Here is a 19,707-nt window from a genome sequence, read left to right on the forward strand (position 1 = left end):
GAGAGAAATGCATTCTGGATTCCTCCCTAGGGGAGGGGACATAGCTGGCCCTGAAGCTTCTGAGGGCTCCACCCAGGGCCAGCTCCCCAGATACACCCTTCTCCTCCCAAGACTGTTATCAGCCTGTTGAAAAGAGGGTAGGATGTCAGCCTAGTGCAAAGACACTGAGGCATCCCACAGTCCCAAGACCCCCTGCGGCCTGATACACCCCCAGCCTCCCCTACAAGAGGGCAAGGTAGGGCCTAGAACAAAGGAGAGGGGGTTCTACAATGTAGAAAAAAAGGCAGAGGAGGCAAAGCCACTGAGGAAAGGACTATGGCGTTCATTTTGGTTCTCAAAGTTCCCACAGAGCCTGACGCACAGTAGGCCTTGGCACACAGTTGTTGAGTAATGGGCATGCGTGATGAAGACAGGGCAGTGGCAGTGGCTCACTGAGGCCTTGCTCCATGCCAGGAAGGTACTACATATCCATGTTGTCAACAATTCTCAGAACCCCTTTAAAAAAAAAAGAATTCGGGGATCCCTGGGTGGAGCAGCGGTTTGGCGCCTGCCTTTGGCCCAGGGCGCGATCCTGGAGACCTGGGATCGAATCCCACGTCGGGCTCCCGGTGCATGGAGCCTGCTTCTCCCTCTGCCTATGTCTCTGCCTCCCTCTCTCTGTGTGTGTGACTATAATAAATAAAATAAATTAAAAAAAAAAAAAAAGAATTCTCAGAACCCCAAGAGGCAGGTGGCATTAGCCCCATAGTTCAGACGATGAAACTGAGGCCCAGAGAATTAAAGGCACTTGCTCAAGGTCAGGCAGCTGGAAAGTGGCAGAGCAGGTCCCTGGTTCCCGCCTATCCTGTTCCACAGCCCTTGCTCTCACCTGCTGCAGATACAGAGGGAAAAACCTGAGAAGACCAGAAATAAGTTGGAGAGGAACCAGGCAAAAAGCAGTGACTATTTCACAGATCAAGAGACCAAGGCTCTGGGCTGGGGCTGGGCTTTCGTTTCTGACTGAGGAGACCTTGTTTTGAAGAGAAGGCAGAGGTAAGCTGAGTAGAGGTCAGGGCCTAGGTGATGGGTTGCTGAGTGATGGACTGGATTTCTGGGGAAGCCCCCAACCTCATCTCCTCTTTCTAAGCCAATGAAAACCACTTGGGAATGCTTTCCATTGTTCCCCAGCTTCGCCTTAGCGGACTTCTCCCTGACCTGGGGCAGAGGGAGCAGGGAGTTCAGGACAGAATCAGTCTTCTCCAGATGGGGTGGCCCCCTCTGCCCAAAGTGACCCATGTCGACCTGACCACTCAGACTCAGCCCTGGTCACAAAGAGGCAAAACTTCTCAGGGTAGTCAGGCTTGGCCTGCAGGAAGGATGACATAGAAAGTTCTCGCTATTACTGCTAACATTGAGGGCAGCATTGGCAGAGTTCTTGTTGCAGTCAAGCACCAAGAATTTTATCAGGATCGTCTTGTTTAATCTTGATGACCATACAAGTCAGGTATTCTTATCAATGGCCTCATTTTACAAATAGAAAAACTTAAGTTCAGAGAAATCAGATCATTCCCCGGACTTGAACCTGGGTCTGGCCAGATCCTGTGTGCTTAAAGCTACCCAACCTGGAGGGCTTGTCCACTGACCCCTGGAATGATCTCTCCTTACCAGCCTCCACTGAGCAAGGATAGCCACCAGCACTGTGTGCCCCGCTGAGTTAGAGGTACAGGAAAAGTCTGGGATGGGGTCCTGGACAGATAGGGGCATGTTACCAATGCTACCTGCCAGCAATGCAGCATGCCTGGGGCAATCTAGAGCACACATTACTCCTAATGCTGTGTGATGTTGGGCAAGCCACAGCAGTTCTCTGCACTTCGGTTTTCTCAGCTGAGCTATAAGGTCCCCTCTAGCACCAAATATAAAAAGCCTACAAAACTATCAAAATCACACAAATCCCCTGGTCCAATCCAGACGCAAGGGGTATGCTCTTCTTCATATTCCATCCTCAGGAGTTTTGGGTGCCACCCTCACCCCAAGGGATTATAGCCTCTGTATCTCTTTCCTTTTGGTTCACCCACAGCCTGCTTCACTGGAGACCTAGGCCACGCTCACGGCCCCAATGCACGCATACACTCGCATGTGTGCACACGTAAACACGGACCTGCCTCCTCTCCAAATCACCAGAAGGCTTCAGGTCTAGCTGGCTGCTACTGGGTAGTATCAAGCCCGCCCACCTAAGGGGTGTCACTGACATACCATGATGGCCTCCACACACCTGGCTCCCTGTGTAGACCTTGACATCTCACACTTTTTTCCTTCTCCTACTCAGAAGCCCACACAGCAAATGGGTGTGTGGCACAGGTGTTAGCTAACACCTCTCACAGCAAAAATCTGGGAAGAGCCTCTGTGCACAATCTGAAAGGACAGGTAGTCATTGGATGGAACATTTTGCAGCCATTTCTATAGGTTTAGAATTACCAACTTAGAGAGGTACCTGGCTATGATTCTTGATCTTGGGTTTGTGAGTTTGAGCTCCATGTTGGGTGTAGAGATTAAATAAATAAAACTTAAAAAAAAATTATCCACCTAGAAATTATTTAACCTAGTGTTTGAGATATACTATAGTATACTATAGATTCAACAAGACAGGGTACATTTTTATGAACATAGGAAAGCACACAGGATACCCCAAATGCACCAAATGCCCCAGGAAGGATTAGCTTTCCCACACTTCACTCTTTGGATTGTAGGATTATTGTGATTTTCTTCTTCTGGCCAATCCAATGCTTTCTGTCATGTGTATGCATTACTAGGGAAGTTCAAAAATTTTACTCAGTGGCTGATGAGTAAACCAACCCTCCTCCTCCTGGGAACTTAGGGCTCAGAAACAATTGGGCTCCCCTCAATCTGCTCTACTGATACACTGCCCCAGGCCAGGAACAGCCAACATGGCCTGTATACAGTTATCAGCTTGCTCTCCAACCTTTCCATCCTGCCTGTCCCTTCCAGGCCCTCCTCCACCCACAATGCCTTTGAGCAGGGACCTCCCCTCCTGCCACCTGCGCCATAGGCCCGAAAACACCTTCCTTATCACCCTACCCTAGACTTCACTTCTCCTGGTGTGTGGCTTCTCCCATCAAATGGTAAATTTCCGGGATGGGGATGGATCCTCAGCCTACCACTCACTCCCCACAGTGCCTGGTCCAGAGTGAGAGTTTGATTATTTAGGAAACAACTACAAGGGAGCACAGGGGCTCAAGCCTGGTCAGAGATGATGGCCTAACTGGGGAGAAAAGGCTGATGTATAAATGAAAAAGACAGAACTAAGTTCTGTGTTTCATGCTCAGGGTAAAAGGGAAGGGCTTATGGGAACTGATCTGTGACCTTGTTTTCAGTCTGGGCCATGTTAACAGCTGAGTCAGAAGTATCTGACTTTAATGGGAAAGGGGATCCCTAGACCTACCACTCCTCCTCCTGCCATACTGTTGCTTTGGTTTGTACTTTGGCTCCTCCCCTTAGTCAAGTGGCTGATGAACTTGGGACTGACACCAAGTTCTAGTCCTCTCTCCAAAGGAACCTGACACTACTTCATGAGCTAGACCTCAGAATGCCAGCCCTGTCTATAGCCCCAGAGGCAGCCAGGTATTGTATCAAGAACACTACCACCTCAGGGCATTTGCACTTGTTATTCACTCTGCCTGGAGAGCTCTTCCCAAGCAAAAGCAGGTCAGATAGCTGCAGAGAGCCCTCTTTCCCTTTACCTAGGCCTCTGTTCAAACGTCACCTTAACAGAAAGCCTTCCCAATCTTTCTAAAATAACACCTCTCTAGTCACCCTCTGTTCCTTAATTAACCCTCTAACAGGCTTTTCCTTTAAGCACCTATCCCTACCCGACAGAATCCAGTTAATTGTTCATGGTCTATTTCCTCCCACTAGAATGCAAGCTCCATAAGAACAGGGGACTTGGTTTTTATTCATTGCTTCATCCTTAGTGCCACGCCAGCAGTAGGCAGGCACTTGATAGTTGTTAAATGTTTGTCAAATGGAGAGACACCTCCCATCCTCCTCTTGGCTGACAGAATAAAAGGCAGCCAGCTCATCTATGGATAGACAATTCATAGGTGGCTGTGATCTACAACATAGAAAAACATGGCTGGCTCGCCTGAGGTCTTCCTTCTGGAAAATAAGGCTGGGATACAAAGAATGTAAGGCAATTAGCAGTAGAGGAGGCGAAAAGCCACCTTGAAGAGCAAGCAGCTCCGAGTGACCATAGTGGTACAAGGTGACAAGTCATGGACAGTGGGGCAGAAGCAGGGGCCGCTGGGTCGGGTGGAAGGAGAGGTGCCACAGAAACATGGCTACGTCCTAGAGCTGCTCCCTTTCCTGGAAGGCTTCTGGAGGCCCAGTCACTCATCTCGCAATAATCCCCCATTTCCAATGAGCTACCCAGAATCCCTGCAATCAGATTTGTCCATTGAAGGCAGAAATAGCAGCTCACAAGGGGTGGCGGGCCAATTACAGGAAGATGAGAGCCACACCTACCTCCAGGGAGCCCCAGGGCCAACTGCCCTCCCACAGTTTGGAGGCACAATGTCCCCCTTGGCTGGTGTGTTCTCCTAAGTGTGGTCCTGTGAACTACTCTGGCCTCTCTCCCTCTGCTCAGAGATTCTGTTTCAACTGCAAGCTTGGGGCCTGGGCAACAACCCAGGAGCCCACCCCCCTCCCTGAAAGGAGAGGAAGCAGTTTGAAGTAACAAGTCATTTTCATGGACTGGAGAGAAGACAAAACAGATAGTCTCCTCACCCCAGGACCACCTGAGCTTGGCTGATCTCCTCATGTTCAGGCCAGTCTCAGGCAAACATTTCAGATCTCTGAAGCCCAGAGTGTCCACAAGAGGTTTTTATTTGCCACGGAATCAATAGTGCAAAGTTTGTCCCATAAAAATCTGCCAAGGACACCTTAAACTTTTCAGAGTAAGAGTGCTATTTCTTTGCCCAACACAGCTCTCGTCCTGCTAGACATCCTCTGTGGTCCAGCTGGTCCGTCTTTCTGTGCCTCCTGGCTTCCTGGGTCCACAGAGGCACAGAGCTGGGTTACGGTGAGGCAGCAGCAGCCCTGGGCCCTGGATGAGCCATGTAGCCTCTCTGAACCTCAGTGTCCTCATCTGTAACTTGGGCCAATAAGACCGGACTTTTCTGGAATATCTGTGTGGCTCAGCGGTTGAGCATCTGCCTTTGTTCAGGGTGTGATCCCGCCTGGGGTCCTGGGATGGAGTACCACATCAGGTTCCCCATGGGAAGCCTGCTTCTCCCTCTGCCTGTGTCTTTGCCTCTCTCTGTGTCTCTCATGAATAAATAAATAGAATCTTAAAAAAAAAAAAAAAAAGACTAGCCTTTTCTGCCTTTAATGAAGCACTGCATGGGAAAGCTGTAAGACTCGAAAAAAAAAAAAATGTATGTTCTCTTGGTTCCTAGTACTAAAGCCTCAGCCCCAGAGGCAGCCAGGTAGTGTATTGAGAATGCTCCTGCCAAAGGCTCCTGCCTCAGGGCCTTTGCACTTGTTCCCAAGGCCTGCAGAGCTCTTCCCAAGTAAAAGCAGCTCAACAGCTACAAGAGATCCCCTTTGTACTTTACTTAGCCTCTGTTCTTTTCTTCTTCTTTCTTTCCTTTTTTTAAAGCCCTAGGCTATCATGGTTTTATTTTTCTTATGGTTGCAAAACAATTCAATTTAAAAAAATGGTGGGGGAGGGGCAGAGGGAGAGAATCCTAAGTAGACTCTGTCCTGAGAATGGAGTCTGACATGGGCTCCATCTCATGATGCTGAAATCATGACCTGAGCAGAAACCAAGAGTCAGACACTCAACCAACAGCCACAAAGGCGCCCCACAGAACTATTTAAAAATGAGGTTTTGGTACTACGTTTTTTGGGTTCCAAAACTAGTGATTGTGATTGTGTATGATCATTGAGTCAGCATTTCTAATCAATTCATAAAGACATGACATTATTGATTCAACACTACCCAATGTCACTACGTGCTATATTTTATTTTGTGCAGGATGCTGTTTTGATTGGGTCCTGGTAGTTAATTTGTTGTTGTTGTTGTTTAAAGATTAATTTATTTATTCATGAGAGACACAGAGAGACAGAGATACAGGCAGAGGGAGAAGCAGGCTCCCCGCAGAGAGCCTGATATGGGACTCGATCCTGGAATCGGGATCATGCGCTGAGCCAAAGTCAGACGCTCAACCACTGAGCCACCCAGGTGCCCTGGTAGTTAATTTGATGAGTACATAGTACTCAGAGAATCTGGGCAGGGAAACCGGAAGAGATCCTGTCATTGGCCCCCACCTCCACCCCACCCTCAGGATGAGGGGAGAGAGCTCTTTTGAACCTGGAGCTCCTCCACTGGCAGGAAATGTGTAGCAGATGCTGTGGAGGCCTGCCTATCCCTTGCTTTCACCATTTTAGCACACACCAGCCTGACTTCCAACTGGCAGAACCTGCATTTCTTTGCCTGAGGGCTTTTTCTAGCAGTGGAGCTGGCTTTGCTCACCCACAGAGCAGGCCAAAAGTGGGGGGGGGGAATTAATCCCTACACCAGGAACAACACTCAGCCAATGATGGATAGGAGCTGTGTATAAATACCCCTGCTCCCTCCCTTCAGGGAGATAACTTAGAGGTGCATGTCCTAAACTGTACCCCCAAGTTCCCTAAGGGGGATTAGGTTCTGTTGCCCACAGTGTTCATTTGCTCAACCACGGGCCCCTTATTGGCTTCTTTCCTTCTCTGTCTCACTTCCCGACTCACCTACTGGCATTTTCTAGGATGCCTCCCAAATATATGCTTGAATCCTTATTTCACGCTGCACTTCTGAGAAAATCTTTGGAGGATGATGGAGGGGCAGGAGAACTCATGGCAATTCACCATTGGTTTAGCCCCACTGGAAGCAAGAGGGTGGGGGAGCTCATTCTTGATGTTGGACAGGCCAACCTCCTGGGACAGAGAGCAGATCTGGAGGGATAGGGGGCAGACAGTAACCAGTCTCCTCCTGGAACCTACCTTCCAGTGTGGAGGGTAGAGGATATAAAAGTAATTGCAATAACATAGGCTGAATACAGACCGGGAAGCCACAGGATATTATGGGACATCCAGCTGGGAAGTCTGGACCATCCCTTGAAGAAAAAGAAATCTCCACAGGTGTTTTAAGCAGGGGAAGGGATGAGAGCAGGTGGCATTGTAGAATATAGCCACAGAGCAAAACCTGGATTGAGTGAAGGCAATAGTGGTGGCAGGTTGCTGCCCATAAGGTCAGGGAGAAGGCAATCGGGCTAGGGTGGAGGCAGGGAGGGGAAAGGGCAGCACTCTGAGATGGAATAACGGGGAGGGGTGGGGTGAGAGGGTTCATGATGGATACAGTTCTTGAGGAGAGGGGGCCTGGGAGGTTGATGGTACCAGACATCATGATGGGGGGAAATGGGGAAGGAGTTTCAGACCCGCTGAGTAGGAGGGGCCTGCATGGGCTGCCAGCAGAGGCAGTGGGAGTGGGGCATGGGGGTTGGGAGACGGGGGGGATGGAAGGCCCTGGATGTCACAAGCAAAACCTCCATGGAGAAGGAGATGTGGGAGCCGGGGGCATGTCAAAACTCCCCAGGGGTGAGCAAAGGGTGAGACAGCAGCACCCTGGGCGATGCTTGCAGAGGTGCCATGTTTGAGGGTGGCAAGAAGTGGTGGAGCTGGCAAAGAAGGCTGCGATGGAGCAGCCTGCTCTGTGGGCAAGCAAATTAGGAGAAAGACCAGGGGAGCTGCCATCAGGGAAGCCAAGAGGAAACTACGGCCAACAGTCAAATGCCACCAGAAGGTCAGATGAGGAAGACGGGTGGTAGGGTCAGCGTCAAGCCTGAGCGGTGACAGTCGAGTGACAGAGGACACAGCCTGAAGTCTGGGTTGAGAAGTGAGGTGGGAGGTGAGGGCTAGGAGATGCCAAGTGTAGACAGCCCCCCTCAGAGAGCTAGGTGGTCACAAGGGGTCCAAAAGGAGCTGTGGGAGACTCCTCAGTCTCTACATTGGAGGGGCTGTCAGGGTGTCAGTGAGGTCAGGGTTAGAGGCCCCTCTCCTCAGCTCTGACCAGGGCCACTGACACTATCTGTTTTATATTCTGGGCTCTGACAGTGGGTATTATTTGAAAAAAAACTGTTCTATTTCTGAAAAACATTTCAAAAGCCTTTCATATTACCGATGGAGAAACTGAGGTCTGGAGAGGAAGAGGGAACATACCCCAGAGTCAGCCACAGGGATGGAACCTAACACAGGCCTGGGACTCCAACTTTGGTATTTTTTCTACAACCCCATGGCCCCTAGGAAGAAAAAGCCATGGCCAAGCCAGAGCCAGGGTCACACAGAGCCACGGTTAGAGGCAGAGCCTGGTGGCCAGTGAAAACAGAGACAGACAGGAGAGTAAACACAAAAGGGTGTGCTGCAGGCAGCTCATGCCAAGGAGGTGGCCCGCAGTGCAGAACAGCGCTGCCTTCCCCCACGTTGGGCCTGCCCGGGCTGCCCCGCACTGGCCATGGAGTGACCTCGAGGGCCCTACTGCCCCCTAGGCCGGCTGGCCCACTGCTCGGCACGCTCCTTCCTTCTCCCTGCCCGCTCAGGCAAGCCCATGAATAGAACATGAAAGGCAAAATCTTCTAAAAGAAAAAGCAGCTCCCTGGTAGGAGTCGCCCCACTAAATGTCAAATACAGAACAAGGCTTTCTGCCTTGTGTGCTTCTCACTAATGGAGGCACCTTAGCCTCCATATCCCCATCATCCAATTTCCCTATAAATAAATCATTGTAAGAAAAATGCCAATTTTCCCCCTAGGGCCTCATGAATCTCTCTATATAACCATATGTAAAGGCCCCCTTCACTATGGGTTGGCACAGATGCCCAGAGAGAGATGGCAAACTCTGCTTGGGCAATTTTAGAGGCAGAAACCAACCCTCACACCACCTCAGTGGGCTGAGAGTTGGGAGCCCAGCTTTTCTCCGGACTTGGGAAGACTTCGGCGCAATTTCCTGTACACCCACCCTGACTACACTGCCATGGCCCTCTGGTATCAGCCCAAGAAGCTGCCAAGAGGCCCATCTCCAGGGTCTGCTGTGGCCTGTCCCCGAGAAGACATACAGTGTGCCCCACCCCACTGGGGAGCCACACACCAGCTCCCCAAGCTCAGTTCCCGCCATGTGGTGCAGAGCCCTGGCCAGCTCACTCCTGGAGGCCCTCCACGGACTAGCTCGTCAGCCCAATGATGGCACCAATGCTGTGCTAGAGGTGCCCACGCGGGCTCCAGGACCCGTGGGTTGGGTGCATGCACCAAGATTCTCTGCCTCAACTCATCATCTTTCTTTTCCAAACCACAGGGGAAACTGGCCTCTGGAATTCAACCATGGCTGGAAAGGGGCAAGGAGAAGTCCGCTCTGGACAGCTCTGAGCTCTGCAGTTACATTCCAGCTAACAGACTAGGGCCGGGCCCTAGGAACACCATCCCAGGAGTGAAGGAGAACTCCAGAAGTGGGGGGCAGGTACAGGTGGAACGACCTGCTTCAACCAGCCTGTCAGCTACCATCCCCATGGGCCATATCCTGGGGCTGTTGCTTCCCATACAAGCACCAGCCAGTCTGAGTGTGGCTGTGTTAACAAGTCCACCAGGTTAGCCAGGAAGAGCAACACATGGGGAAGGCCCAGCTCCCAAATAAATGGTGTTCCAGCCTTTCTCAAGGGCATAAAAGCAGGCAGGACGGTACTGGCCCACTATGCCATCTCTATAATGAAGACACTGCAGCAGGAAGCGGGAGGGAGTGGGTGAGGGTGTGACTGCCCAGACACAAAGAAGGGTAGGAAGAAGAGGACAGGTGAGACCCTGGCTCAGAGTCCTGGGGCCCCAGATCCCAGCCAGAGACACTCCTGGAGATACACCAGAAGGGGAGCACATGGGAACTACCAGGGAGTTCTGTAACAAGATACACAAATGATTCATCAGTGCCCAGCACCCTGCAAAACAAATGTCATGTAAATTCAAGGCAGATGGGCATGTGAGATAATGGAGCTTAGGGGTTAAGAGATCAAGGGAAAGAGCATGGTGGCAAATGGATCTGGTATTGCATTGTGACTCAACAATGTGCCAGCTGAGTGACCCAGGGCAAGGCACTTCATTTGTCTGTGCCTCAGTTTCCATATCTGTAGAGCAGGGACCAGTACAGACTGACCTCAGAGGGTGATTGTGGAGATTACATGGCATAAAGCATGGAGTACACTTAGCTTGGCCCATCAGTAATTAATTATAAGCAGTTATTGCCAGTGCATGGACAGGGACTGGCACAAGTGGATCCTTGCTACCCCTGTCTCCAGCTAGCATGTATACCTCCTACTGGAGGGATCAACCAGGCATGGTCTGAGACCCGAGATGGTTCAGCTTTGCCCTAGTGATGGACACCAAGTCATTGTGCCTCCTCTCCCCAGTTCAAAGCATCCAAGGAGGTCCCTGCTCTGGGCCCCCTCATCTATGAGCTCATGTCTCCCTAGGTTTTGTCCCAGGCCTTGAGGAAGCTCTCAGCCCAAAGTCTCTACCCCACTCCTCTTTCTGACTCACTTCTACTCAGGGTGGCCTGGCCAGCGCACCCCGAGAAAGGGCTGCTTCCGGCATTCTGCGCGGAGGTCCTGCCTTCTGCTGTCCCTGGAGGCTCTGTTCCCGTTTCGCCAGCTATTTTGCTTCCTTGGCCATCTGTTCCCTCCCTGTCATCTCCTCTCTGCTTTAACCTTAACCACTACTTTGCTGCAGATGGTACCAAACAGATCTGTTCTTGACATCCTTCACGATGCCTGCCCCCTCCTTCTCATCTCCAGCAAGTGAACTTCTCTGTCCTTTTTCAGGCTGTGATTCCAAAGTTTGGCGCTGGATTCACCCCACAAACCTCAGTCCTCAGTCCTCAGTTTCATTTGCTGTCAACTCTGCCACACAGGTCAGAGGACAGACACCCCCCTTTCCCCTGTCTTTTCCTCTTCCTAATGAGACTTCCCCTATTCAAACTTGGCCAAGAAACTCTCCTGGCATCAAGTCTACTGTCTGCTCCAGCTATCTACTTGGTGTTCACAAATAGTGCCCTTGAACCCTCCAGAGGGTTCAGGATCAGTGGCCTAAGACAGAGATCAGAAACTCCAGGATACCTTCCTGAGGTGCAGGAGCCAGGGTGCCCATGCTGGGAGTTTGCATCCTGAACAGTTTCTCTGTAGAAAATGGGCCTAGGTGGTGCAGCGAGGACTTGGTCGTGCATTTGCATGACAGGAATTGAACCAAAACACATTTGCCATGTGATCTGAGTTCACGAGGGAAATGGTGCACAGCTCTCCTTGCTTTTCTTCTGGCTACTGGTGAGAAAATGCAGGCACGAGCTTTATTTAGCCACTCACTTTGCCTCTCTTCTTCTATTCGTATGTCTTGGGCTTCCCCTAAGATTTCTCCTTTTGGCTTCTCTTTTCTGGCATAAGGACCAGGAGCTTTGAGGAAAGAAGCAGCCCAGAGGCTCCCAATGAAAGAAACCATTTCAGTGACACTGGTTCCAACAGGCTGCATTCCCTGGGTGGGATACAGTGAGGCTAGGAAGACTCATTTCGTTTCTGCACCAGGATTTGGGATAAAAAAGCCTCACAACTCAACCCTTCCGAGCAAGGCTCTTAGATTTCCCCTTTACACACCTCCTCTGCAGCAGAAAGAAGAGTGTCTTGGCTATCCATGGAATACTCCTCCCTTCTCTTCTCTTGCTAGAGCTAAAGAGGACCATGAGGCACGTACCTCCAAGAAATGGAGCCTACTGACACCGGGCCACCTGGATACTCTCAGGTCACCTAGGGAACCTCTGAATTCAAATCAACCAAGCACTGACAACCCCACGGTCCCTTCCTCCCTCTGCCTCTCCTTCTTCACACAAAGGAGACCCAATCCAGCCACCAGGCCAGCCCATCTGCCTATGGAAACCAAAAGAACAAAATGATTCTTACTGGATTGCAGGCCTTAATCTAGCTCTTGCTGAATTATTCAAAGATGGCATTAACTTATAAATGAGTGTGTTTGACTGATTTTGTGGTTGATATACAGATAAATTCTAATGAAAGACAGCTACAAGATTTTAAATTATTAATTAGACTGCCACTTAACAAAGCCTATTTGGCACTCTATTTCCTTGCTTAACAAGACAAAAACTTTAAGGATAGGTTCTGTATTAGCCCAGAGGCTGTTGATTTGCATTCTGTTTTTATAGCTCTAAAAATGAAAACCATAGATCCTGACCTTAAGCAGGCCACTTCTGGCAATGCAAAACCCCCAACAAGCTGTCCTTTCTTCCTGGATGGTGCTGGGTGGCTCTGGGCCTGGCTTGCCCTGTCTGCCTCTCATTTCTGACCAGAGGCTTGCTTTTTATATCCCTGGTTCTGCCAGGGTAGGCCAGGAGATAGAAAAGAGGGCAGACAGCTGCTGAAGCCTTCAACTACCAGCACTGGCAGCAGCAGGATCCACTGACAACTCAGGCTGTTCTGGTTCACAGAGGTGTGGCTGTGGCCACTAGAATCCTTTCACTAAGAGAAACAAGGTAGCACCCTCAATTCCTAAAATGTCCTGCCAGGAGAAAGCACCCAGCTTGCTATAATAAGACAACCAGAAATCAGAGCAATGACCCTTATGATCCAATGCCTATACCCGCCTTCTTCCTCTGGGGCTTCAGACTGCGGAGCCTCCTAACTCTGCAAAGTACTACTCCATCATCAAGACCATGAGCCTAACCCTTTTACAGAAAAGTAAGAGGGTTTTTCTCTTCCATCCTACCCTCAGAATCTAGGGATGGTTGCTCTTTGCTTTTTTTTATTATTATTATTATTTTTAAAGATTTTATTTATTTATTCATAGAGACACACGGTGGGGGGGAGGGGGGCGCAGAGAGAGGCAGAGGGAGAAGCAGGCCCCATGCAGGGAGCCTGACGTGGGACTCGATCCTGGGTCTCCAGGATCATACCCCAGGCTGCAGGCGGTGCGAAACCGCTGCACCACCGGGGCTGCCCGCTCTTTGCTTTTTAAAATCCCTTTCCAAATAGAGATTATGAAACTCCCTCAGGTCCAAGACCCTATGCAGGGCTCTGCAGCTGATAGGCAGGGAAACTGCAACAACTGTCTGAACTTACCCTATCACATTTTTGCTTGGGGCTTTGGGGAATAATTCAAGCAACAGAAACTTCAATGGCCACTTCCCTTGGCATTAGCCTCAGGCATACCTTTGGCGTTGAGCACACACCTAGAATCCATCCACACAGAGAATCCCAGTGTCCTGTATATGTGTATCAAAGAAACAAGTCCTAGGGATCAGGACCAGGGGCTGAGAGAGAGGACTGCCCAGCAAAAGACCAAAATAATAGTCCTTTGCCCACACAATGTCCCAGCATCAGGCTGCAGGGCCACTGGAGCTGAGCCTCGCCCAGCAAATGGGCTTTTTTGCTGTTTTCCTCCAGCCATCCAGGTGGAAACCTCTTTGATGGTAGAACTGGTCTCACCAACCAAGCCATGCAGGAAGGGAAAAATAGCCTAAGTGGTGAATACATGACTGCCAAGCGTCCAGTGACCACCTCTGAAACAGAGCAAGTGAGCCTCCTCCACCTGGAGAGGCCCCCAGAATGCACTGGGTTCATCCTGGGTTGGGTCTCTGGTAGCAAGGATGGGGGAGAAAGGCTCCTGGAGGCTGCTCAAGCCACCCTGGGTACCTAAGCCAAGTAAATAAAGTACATGGGCTGCGTTGTGGTTCATTTTTAACTATAAACTGCCCAAAGACAAAAGACCAAAAAAGAAAATGAGATGTCAGTTCCCCTCTATTATCTCCATCACAGATCCAGTAACCCCAACATGGTGGTCTCTTAAAACTGCCTAGGAAACCTTACTCACCAGGGCAAGTGTACACACTCCAGGTCCAAACTTCTCAGGCCTGGACCTCTACTCGGTTCTGTAAAAATTCACCCTCTGTGTGCAGAAACTGACCAGCACCGCTAGCTGCTGAAACGACTTTAAAGTCCCTTTCTGCAGGGAAAAGGAACTCGAGTGTATCAGTGAAGAGGTTTCTCTGACCGGCCGCAGAGACTTTTCCCACACCACAGAAAGAGGCAGTAAGCGTTTCCCCCGCACTGCCCCAACCCACGAGGAAGACACAAGTCACACACAAGTTTGTGACTATTGACACGATGGGGCACCCGAGGCTTCCCGGTAGTAGGCCTGAGCATGCCAGGACCACCACATAGCCCTTACTGCTTCCAGTGAAGGTGTGGTTTCTTCACCCACCCGTCCCACCTGCTTGTGGGGTCTCTTCCACACCCCCACAGCTGCTCCGCCCCGCCTATCTTGGGGCTACAGGGACTACGCTTCCCATTCCTCCGCCATCTCCCCCTGCCCGTTTTCTCCTTCCCCATCCTACTGTGAGGTCAGAATCCTGTGCTTACGACACCTCGGTCTGTTGCCATGGAAACAGGGGCGGATTAAGGCAGGAGCGCGGAGCGCAGGGATCAGGCCCCTCAACTACCTGAGCTCCCGCCTCTGCTAGCTCCCGCCTCTGCCAGCTCCCGTAGGGCCCGGGCAGCCAGACGCTGCCGTCCACCCGGCCCGGCCCAGAGACGACGGGGTCCGGACCGAGCGCCGCAGCTCGCCCAGACCTGGGAGGGGAGGGAGGCAGACGCAGAGGCCGGGGCAGCGGGAGACCGGGCTTGCGGGCTCACGGCGTGGTCACCTGCCCTCCCTGGGCCCTGGGGACAGCTCCCCGCGCGGCAGCCACGTGGGGGCGCGGCGGGACTTCCCCAGCACCCGCGCCAACTTTGCAACGCTCTTCAGTGAGCCGGGCTGCGGCGGGGAGGGGGGGGTTGTGGTTAGGTTGTCGCGGGGCCAGCTCTCTCCAAGTTGAGCCTGGCACCTGCCCGGCACACAGCCGGTACGGCCCCCACCTTCCCATCTCTGCTTCAGGCATAAGGAAAGTTTGAAGAGCCGGACATCAGGCGCTAGCCACCTCCCCTGGGCTGCTGCGTGCCCAGAGCCCGTCCCTGAGGACCAAGGCAGGACTGCAGGGAAGGTGCCCGCGTCCTGGCCCCGCCTGAGAAGCGAGGGCGCGCAGAGAGCGCCCCGGCCGCGCGGCGACTGACCGCTGGCCTCCCTGGAGCGCGGGCTGCACCCGGCCCCGCCGAAGCGGCAGAACTGGCAGCATGTGCCCGCGCAGGAGATGGAGCCGGCAATTGCAAAACTTTGTAATGGCAAAGCAAAGGTCCCAAAAGGCCGGCTCCCCTGCCATCATGGGTAGCTCACAGTGGTCTCGAAATGACCTCGCCGAGCCAGATCCCTAGGCCTGGCCGTTCGATCCATGGTGCAAATCCCGTGTCTCGCAACCGGCCACCGACAGGGGCCGAGCTCCAGCAGCAAACCCTCCGCAGGTGTGTCCCCGCAAAGCCCGCCAGCCCGCCCTCCCGCGGCTGCTTCCCCGGCCAGGAGCTCCGGCGCCAGGATCTTTCGGGTGGCTCCGAAGCTCGAGGCTCTGCCGCGTGCGCACTCAACTCCAACTTGCCCCTTCGGCTCCAACTCACCTTTGCGAAGCATGTTGGCCGCGGGGCCGCCACTCCGAGGTCGGCCTAGGCGCGCTCCCTCCCGGAGTCGGGATTCAAATCCTTGGGCGCCGGCTGCAGCTAATCCGAGCGCGTCGAGGCGGGGGCAAGCCGGGGATCCGCTTGTGCCCGGCAGCCTGGCCCCTCAGGGGCATGGTGAGCCCCAGCCCTGCGCCCAGGGCACCGGCGCCCACTACCAACCGCGGAACTGCCTGGCAGCCGGGCGCGCTCGCTCAGCCCCGGGACAATCCGCTTGCTCCGCGGAGCCGGCGGCCTGCTTCTGCAGCCCCGAGCTCTTTGCAGGCGGTTTTGAGGGGGGACGCCGCCCCCCGGCCACCCGGCCTCCGGGCAGCGGCCCCCTCCTCTCCGCCCCCTCGGGCCGCGGCTGCCGCGGCTGCTGCAAAAGGGCGCTCGCACGCACCGCCGAGCTCCAGGGAAAGCGCCCGGCGCGCGTTTGCAGGACCCAGCGATCCGCGGAGCGGGGCGCCTCCCTTCCTCCCCCAACCCCCCGGCTTCCCCCACCTTTCCTCCTCCCTCCCTCGCTGGCTCGCTAGCTCCCTCCCTCTCGCTCCGCTCCCCGCCCCCGCTCACGGAGCGCCTCCCATACAAAATTTATGAAAGTGCTCTCAGCTCGCGGTGTCGAGCGCCGTCCTATTCCCAGGGCAGCGGCGCTCAGCCGCGCGGCGCCGCCTCCCAAGGTGTTTTCGCTTCGCCCGCCCCCGGGGACGATCCTCGGCCCGCTTCGGTCCAAGTACCTGCCCCAACCCCGGGCGGCCGTCGGGCCACTCGAAAGCCCCTCCCGGGCCCCGCGGGCTTCCTGGAGCTCGCACCCGCAGCCCAACCCCCGCCCGCTCGCCCTTCGCGGCTGGAGGTCAGAGAGAGGCAGCTGGAAGCGTGAGCTCTGCCCAACGGCTGGGACCAGAGGACTGCCGCCCAGAGACCCCGATCACAAGTCTGCACCCCTGCTCATATCCTCTCTAGCCGGCTCTGCTTCCTTCTCGGAGGCTCGACGGCTCCTCCCTGCCCAGGACAGCTCCGGCAAACCCAGCAGCCTCGCAGCCCGCGTCCCAGGATACTGTTCCTTTGGGGGGGGAGGGGGGAGGTGTGGCGCGCACCCAGGCTGGTCTAGTCCTTGCAGCAAGCATTCAGGAAGGCCCAGTTGCAAATCCTAGAGAAAGGGAAGGATCAATGTGGGGCTTAAGGTGGGCTATCCCTGCCTGGGGGGAGGGGTCTCTGATCCCCTTCAGTCTACACAGACCCCAGCTGGGGCTTCCTGGAAAATGAAAGAGGCATCGACTAGAAAGTGGTCCCGCAGGGGGCTAGTTGGACTGAAAAGAGAAGGTTCAGGCCCGCGAGATCCTGGGTGGAGGGGGCACCCCCTACTGGCCTGGGATAAGAGGGGTCCTGGGAAAGGAAAAACAGTGGGCTAAGTCACTCATTCAACAGACATTTATTGAGGGTCAATTGTGTACAGCGTTACTATTCCTCAGGATTCAGCCTGCCATTCTGGAGTTTACAGTTAATACGGACCAAATGATAAAAGTCCAGATGAGACAGTGCATGGAAGAAAAGCAAGCAGGGTACAGTACAGAGCTGACACGAGGGGGTCAGGGAGCACTACAGGTGACATTAAGAGAGCTAATTGGAGGGCAACAATGAGTTGCAATTCCCTGGAGAAAAACTTGGTATGATAGGAAGGTTCAGAAGAAGGCCAATATCATTCCTTCACTCATACATGCATTCAATGACACTGATTCTCTGGGTTTCGGCTAACTACATAGGCATGTAACTACAGACACTTAGGGCATAGTTGGGGAAAAAGACCCACAAGCCATCTTAGAATGTGACAGGAGATACAAAGTGTCAAAGGAAACTTGGCCAGCTCTGTAAGGGGGTGAAGGACAATCATAGGAAGCCTTCACCAAAGAGAAGCCATATAGGTTGGGTCTTGAGGGCTGAGTTCATCAGTCTGAGAAGGAAAAGGGGCATTCCAGGGAGGAGAGAAGGTGCAAATGCTTGAAGGAGAAAAAGTAACCTTGTTCTGAAGATCATCAAAATTGGTCCATCTTGGGATGGAACTGAAGGTGAGGCTTTCTTTCTCTTAGCTGGGACCAGCTGCAGGTCTGGACTGGCCCCACACCCTGCCTGAAGGCTGCCAGGCAGACATTAAAGCTAGTCTTGATGGCACTGCAGAGGCTTTCCAAGAGTGAACTGAGGCCCAGGGAAGCTGAAAAACTTGCTCGATGTCACAAAGCAGATCAGTGCCAAACTGTAGGCCTGAATCAGGGTATGCTAATCCTACGTCCAACTCCCTGAGCTACCACCCCATGAACCCCCAGCCCCACAAACTCCAGCATGTTAAAGTTGGCTGGGGCTGAGCGTGAGTGTGAGAAACAGAGTTATTTCAGGCTTTAGGAGGGCTGGGTGCTGCTTTGGAGTCCAGCCAGAGGGTGGGGGTGACTATAGGCGGGTGTTGTGGTATAATGTGGGGGTGCACTGTGCCCGCCTTCTTGTCAGGCAGTAATTACTCAGACTGCTGAGTAACTCAGGCAGGGAGACCCCCCACAAACAGATGGAGGTGTTCTTGGCCCAAGTTGAATGGCAGGCCCCGAAGTCCTTCACTGCATAACTTGGGGGACCTGCTCACATCTGCTCTTGATGTCTAGTTCCCCTAGACATCACCTGGTTTCCCATGGGTGCCAGGGCAGCGCATTCAGCACAAAAGGCTGCAGGGCAATGCTATAAGAGGATGAAGGCCTTCAATCATCAACAGGCCCCACCTCTGCCTAGGGAAAGGCCCTAAGGGGTTGTGCCTGCTAGGGAGAAGCCACTACTCTGCTGAAGTCAGTCTCCCTCTCCCCCAAGTCACAGCCATAGTCAGAGTTATAACTGTCCATAGGCTGGGCTTTAGTGTCCCGAAGGGGGAAGGGCTGGACTAGGGGATCCCTGGAACGGGGATCTTGTACCCCAGGGGTCCACGGAACCTGCCAGAAATGGGAAGTCCAGGCTGGGCTCTTATCAATGTAAGAGTGGTGTTCTTGGAACCCATATTGGCCACAGTCCCATCCAAAGCTATGACTGTCCTAAGAGTATGGGTCAGTGGCCTGAGGGGCAGAGCACTGACCCCTTCTGATCCTCCCCTTGGCTGCTCACTCTCAGCCAGCCCATACATTCCTCCTCTCTGGGCAGCCTCCCAGGCAGGCCTGTCCCCAGCTGCTTGTTTTTCACTTCTCTGTGCACCTTAATTAGGAGTTTCCAAGCAAGGAGGGCCTCCAGGGGAGCCCCAGGCCACAGAGCTACCTTAAAGGGCCAGCTGTGCTCACATCACCACCACAGAGAGACGAAGATTGTGCCAGAGGGCTAGATGGGCAAACAGCCCTGGGGGACCATTGCTGTCTGGGGCTGACCTTGCTAAGGGTCAGTCCTTCAGGTATGCTGCTCTTACAAAGGTCAAGGCTGTCTCGCTGGCTGTTATGCCTTCTCTTTGGGATACCAGGAGCCAGGGCCTGATCAAGAGAAAGGCTATCTAGGCCTGAGGGGGAGCCTAGGTGATTGGCATCCTTGGACTGCCCACTCCACCCCCGACCCCAGGAAAGCACCCTCAGGCTTGGGGCCTTCCCTTGGTAGTTTTTCACCGGGGAACCTTTGGCATCAGCACTGTTGATTCTCAAGGCAGAGGGCTCTGGAGCTTCGAAAATCTACCCCAGGACTCAGCCTGGAGCTGGGCTGAGGGGAGCTGAGTTCTGTCTCGCTGAGGCAGCAGGGTCCTCTGAGGTATGGAATGTGGCCCTACCTACACGGCCTCCACTGCTCACCAGGAGGGGAGACTGGGAGAGGAGCGGAAGGGATACCTGGGGACGTCCCCATTCACAAGACTTGGCCCACAGAACTCGGGCTGGGAGCCAGAAACTAGGGGAGCACAGATCTGGGCGTGATGGGGCGGGCAGAAGGGGCGGAGGAGACGTCGGGAGGCCGGAGGGCGCCTCTGCCAAGGTACTGGGCTGCTAGGGGCGGGGAGAGCCCGGTCTTCCCGGCTCGCGGGGAGGAGCCGCGATAGCCCCGCCCCACCGGCTCCTTCCTG

At 53.5% G+C, this 19,707-nt stretch overlaps 1 protein-coding gene across 1 annotated transcript in view; it reads right to left on the reverse strand.

Annotated features, from left to right (window-relative positions):
• Positions 1 to 15,771, reverse strand: part of RTN4RL1 (reticulon 4 receptor like 1) — a 72,541-nt gene extending 56,770 nt beyond the window's left edge. The window contains exon 1 of the mRNA XM_055330182.1: positions 15,609 to 15,771. Within this exon, the coding sequence (XP_055186157.1) occupies positions 15,609 to 15,621 (13 nt within the window). The 5' untranslated portion in view covers positions 15,622 to 15,771. The remainder of the gene's footprint in view (positions 1 to 15,608) is intronic.
• Positions 15,772 to 19,707: the final 3,936 nt, after the last annotated feature.

Source organism: Nyctereutes procyonoides, unplaced genomic scaffold, assembly GCF_905146905.1.
Source record: "Nyctereutes procyonoides isolate TBG_1078 unplaced genomic scaffold, NYPRO_anot_genome, whole genome shotgun sequence".
Taxonomy (NCBI): Eukaryota; Metazoa; Chordata; class Mammalia; order Carnivora; family Canidae; genus Nyctereutes; species Nyctereutes procyonoides.